The sequence below is a fragment of the Palaemon carinicauda genome, chromosome 14, assembly GCF_036898095.1.
Source record: "Palaemon carinicauda isolate YSFRI2023 chromosome 14, ASM3689809v2, whole genome shotgun sequence".
Classification (NCBI taxonomy): Eukaryota; Metazoa; Arthropoda; class Malacostraca; order Decapoda; family Palaemonidae; genus Palaemon; species Palaemon carinicauda.
In genome coordinates, this window is record NC_090738.1 from 134,869,916 (window position 1) to 134,874,915 (window position 5,000).

General features: G+C 32.3%; 1 protein-coding gene across 3 annotated transcripts in view; it reads right to left on the bottom strand.

Moving 5' to 3' along the window:
- The window catches only part of LOC137653781 (uncharacterized), a 32,815-nt gene that overhangs the window by 26,946 nt on the left and 869 nt on the right, over positions 1–5,000 (bottom strand). For all 3 annotated transcript variants that reach the window (XM_068387424.1, XM_068387423.1, XM_068387425.1), the window contains exon 2: positions 4,261–4,424. In XM_068387424.1, the coding sequence (XP_068243525.1) occupies positions 4,261–4,377 (117 nt within the window). In that variant the 5' untranslated portion in view covers positions 4,378–4,424. The remainder of the gene's footprint in view (positions 1–4,260; positions 4,425–5,000) is intronic.

The window sequence follows — 5,000 nt, forward strand, 5'->3', positions numbered from 1 at the left end:
ATATATATATATATATATATACATAGACATATATATATGTGTGTGTATATCTGTGTTTATACATACATACATACACACACACACACACACACACATATATATATATATATATATATATATATATATATATATATATATATATATATATATAATGTGTGTGTAACGCATTTATGAGAGAGAGAGAGAGAGAGAGAGAGAGGAGAGAGAGAGAGAGAGAGAGAGAGAGAGAGAGAGAGAGGAACCTGAATAATCTATTTTATTTAAGATAAAAGCACTGAAAACACACATCCTGCTATGAACTGTGTGGCAGGAATTTGAAACCACACTTCCCTGTTAAATGAAGAGGAAAAGAGACGTAGCTGTACCGAGCTGAACGTAAGGTCCTCTCTCTCTCTCTCTCTCTCTCTCTCTCTCTCTCTCTCTCTCTCTCTCCTCTCTCTCTCTCTCTCAGCTGAAGTGTGAAATGTAAATTTATCTTGGCACAAATGCAAATATCAGACCATAAGAGGGAATTCAATTGAGCGATATCTCAATTCGCGTATAAGGATTTTCTAGATGGGAATGGTTGGTAAACTTTTGTTTTTAAGGTTTTCTGGATGTGATTAGTTGAGAAGCTTTTGTTTTTGAGATTTTCTGGATGGAAATAGTTTGAAAAACATTTATTTTCAAGGTTATCTGAATGAAAATAGTTGGAAAACTTTTATTTTTAAGATTTTCTGGATGTGAATAGTTGGAAAAATTTTGTTTTTAAGATTTTCTGGATGGGAATAGTTGGAAAAATTTTGTTTTTAAGATTTTCTGGGTGGGAATAGTTGGAGAATTTATTTTCAAAGATTTTCTGGAAAAGAATAGTTGAGGAACTTTTATTTTTAGGATTTTCTGGGATAGAATAGTTAAGCAACTTTTGTTTTTAAGGTTTTCTGGATGTGATTAGTTGAGAAGCTTTTGTTTTTGAGATTTTATGGATGTGAATGGCTGAAAAACTTATATTTATAAGATCTTTTGAATGAGAATAGTTGAAAACTTTTGTTTTTAAGATTTTATGGATTTTTTTTTTTCGCAATTAGGGTACCACAGGAGTTAGAAAACTATCAGATAAGATCCAAGAAAGTAAACTGAGCTGGTACGGTCATGTCATGAGAAGATTTGAACAGTATATAGGGAGGAGAGTGATGGAAATGAAGGTACAGGGAACGGGAAGGAGAGGGAGACCAAAGCGAAGGTGGGTGGACTGTATCAAGGATGACCTTCGAACAAAGGGATTAACCGGTGATGAGGTGTGGGACAGAGGTAGATGGAGAAAGCTGACCAAAAACATCGACCCCACATAGAAGTGGGAAAAGAAGAAGAAGAAGAAGAAGAAGAAGAAGAAGAGGAATTGGAGAACTTTTATTTTCAAGATTTTCAGTATAGGAATCGTTGAAAACCCTTTGCTTTTTAAGATTTTTTGGATAAGTATAGTTGAAAAACTGTTATTTCTTAATATTTTCTGGATGAGAATAGTGAAAAAACTTATTTTTTTACCATATTCTGGGTGAGAATAGTTGAAAAAATCTTTGTTTCAAGATTTTCTGGATGTGAATAGCTGGAAAACTTTTGTTTTTAACATTTTCTGGATGAGAAGAGTTGAAAAACTTTTACTTTTAAGGTTTTCTGGTTGAGAGTAGTAGAAAAAAAATAAGAATTTCAGGATGAGAACAATTGGAAAACTTTTCATTTTAAGATTTTCTGGTTGGGAATAATTGAATTTTCTTAAGGTTTTCCTTTCATTATTTTCTTGAGATAAACTACATTAAAGCATTACAAACTAGAAATTATTTATCCAAATCTAATATATAGGCCTATGCTTCACTCATCTTTAGTCCAAAAGGAAAAGACTTAATGTTTAGCTTTTTGGCTCCCTGGTGTGTAAAGAATTAAGAAACAGTCGTCCTCAATTTCTAGAATTATTATAGATATAAAAGTACCAAAAAAACTATTCTTTGCTGAAACAATATTTCGAAATGGCTTATAATTTAAATAAAGGTTAGGAAATGGTTTTTAGCTTTAGGATAAAAATCATGAAATATTACATGCTTAAATTGAGTAACCTCTTAATAGATAGAAAGTATTTGTTCTAGTTACTTTATTATCATTATTATCATTATTAATTGCTAAGCTACAACCCTATTTGGAGAAGTAGAATGCTATAAACCTCAAGGACTCCAAAAGGGAAAATAGCTCAGTGAGAAAAGGAAACAAAGAAAAATAAAATATTTTAAAACAATATCATTAAAATAAACATATCCTATAGAAACTATAAAACTTTAACAAAACACTAGGAAGAGAAATACGAAATATTAATATTCTCAAAGGTTCCTACTATAAGAAATCTCTTTAAAAATTATCTTAGCTTATTCATACGAAACATTTTGAAACGTTTTAGAATGTGCTCTTTATCTACGAAAAGTTTAGAAATTTCCTTTTTTTAAACTTTGATTAAAAAAGTGCTCCATATATGGTTTTGGAGTTACTTAGTCCCAGCTAAACAAATGTTGAAAAAATATTCCTCATTTTTTGTAGTTTCAGGGGTTTCATATTAAAATAACTTTGAGAAAGTATTAATTTTGAGATAATATATAAAGGATATTCCTTATTCATATATTGTTGAAGAGAGATTTCCTTACAAAGTTTCAGAAAGTTATTTGATATAATATAGTTTTCAAAGTTATTATTTACTTCAACTTTACAGAGGCATTTCATACTAAGGCTGAGTCTTAGAAATAATTAGAAAGTGTTCCTTATCCTTAAATAAGTCTTAGAAAATGTTCCTTATTTAAACGTATTGTCAAAGTGTTACTTATTTAAATGCATTTAAAGAAATTTCCCTGTGTAAAATCAGATTCAGAAAGCCTTACTTCCTTGAAAAAAAAGTATATGAAACTGAACCCTTGTTTAATTTCAAAAGGCTATATTACCAGATGACTGCTACTTGAGTGAGTCAAATATTTAAACCACTATTAGGAGAGAGAGAGAGAGAGAGAGAGAGAGAGAGAGAGAGAGAGAGAGAGAGAGAGAGAGAGAGAGAGAGAGAGAGAACTTAAATCACATGATATTAATCCGCTATTGTGAAACCTTATTTATGTAACTGAAAGAAACTTATTCAAAAGACAAGCAAGCTAACAGATATTGCTGTATGTGGAAGCTTCTGCTATATAAGATAGCATGATACATTCATCACAGGTTAAAATATGTAAATGTTAATACATTTTAGGACTTGAAGCTAAATTATTCACTAAAACATAACTGATGACGGCAGCAATTTGTTGAAGATGTGTCTGAAGTTCAGATATAAATCAACCAAAATAAAATAAGTAAAAATATCATATAAAATCAAGTAATAAAAAGGTAGTTATAATCAACCATAGCCGACGCAAAGACTCCGGGTGAAATAAGCCCCACCCCCTTATGACGTCATAGCCAATCACGTTGTCTCTCCTTCAAATTTCAAACTATACTAACTTGTAATCACTTTAAGGGAATGTGTTGTAACCACTGTTAACGTGGGAGACAACATGTTTGGGTATGACGACATCAAGGGATGGGGCTCTTTTCTCCCGGAATCTCTGCGGCGACAACAAAACAGTTTACAGTTGGACACAGCAATTCCCTGGCACACCTTACTCTGAAGATGTGCACCTTTCCACAACCTTACTTCGCAGTGAGTAACCAAACGGCTAGTGCGGTGAGAGATGGCAGGGGTGTTGGGTGGGACTAACACAGAAACTCGCCACGCAATAAGGGTGTGGCTGGGTGCACCTTCCTCAGCTCGAACTGTACAGTCACTCATATAAGTTAATAGATGTCCGGGTATTTGTGAGGGATTTAAATTTCACCTCTTTCTGGACGACAGTTGTCTGGAAGTGCAAAACCGGTCAAATATTCAACTACCTATATGGTTGAATATTTGACCGTTTCGAGCTCCCTGACACCTGTCGTCCAGAAAGAGGTGAAATAGAAATCTCTCAAATTTCATTTTGATTGTTATTTCTTCTCTTGTAGTTTAGTTATTTCCTTGTTTCCTTTCTTCATTGGGTTATTTTTCCCTGTATGGAGCTCTTGAGCTTATAGCATCATGCTTTTCCAAACAGGGTTATAGCTTAGCAAGTAATAATGATAATAATAACACACGGGTATCCATCAACTTACATGAGTGACTGCACCAGCAATTCCTGTGTCTAACTGTACATGTATAAAACTTTAATCAGTTACGACATATACCTTTTCTGGGCTATTTTCTCTCATTTTTCTGAAAGCTTCGATTCCGTAGTCATCCTGCCCTGCAAGTGTGGATGATGTTCCGAATGCAAATATTACGAGGATACAGATGACCCTCATTTTAAGAATCAGTTTGATTATTTCACTCACGAATTTCTGCCTCGTATCTGGAAATAAGAATTCAATATCTGAGATGAGAGATATTAGTAATGTAACTACCAACAATGTTTATGTTATCTAAATCTATCTGTTTATTTATCTTTCTATTACTTTTTTATGCAATTATTATCTGATTCTATATTTCTTTTACGTTCTCAAAATTTATAAGGCATAGGAAAAGCTAACATTGGTTGTAAATTTGAAGTCAGTCCTCAAATAGCTAGTTTTGAATAAAAATTCATAGTTATGCATAAAAAAAAATCATGATTGGTTGAAAATCTACGTTGACAATCATATACCCAATATATACTTAAGAAGTCAATGATTGTAAAAAATTTTGGTTGAGAATCAAATAGCTAATATTAGTCGAAATATTGAAGATAGAATTAAGTATCCAGAATAGTAAATGAGACTCGTAAAATAAGTAGCCAAAACAGAATATTTTGAGTAAAGAGTCGAAAAGAAAAATAATTGATATTGTGAATTCAGTAGCCATACATATTTTGTTGTGAAGTAGGTAGCTGATATTGATAGAAAAACTAACTTCTTCTTTTTCGTAGAAATGGAGGTTATGAGTTGAGTCA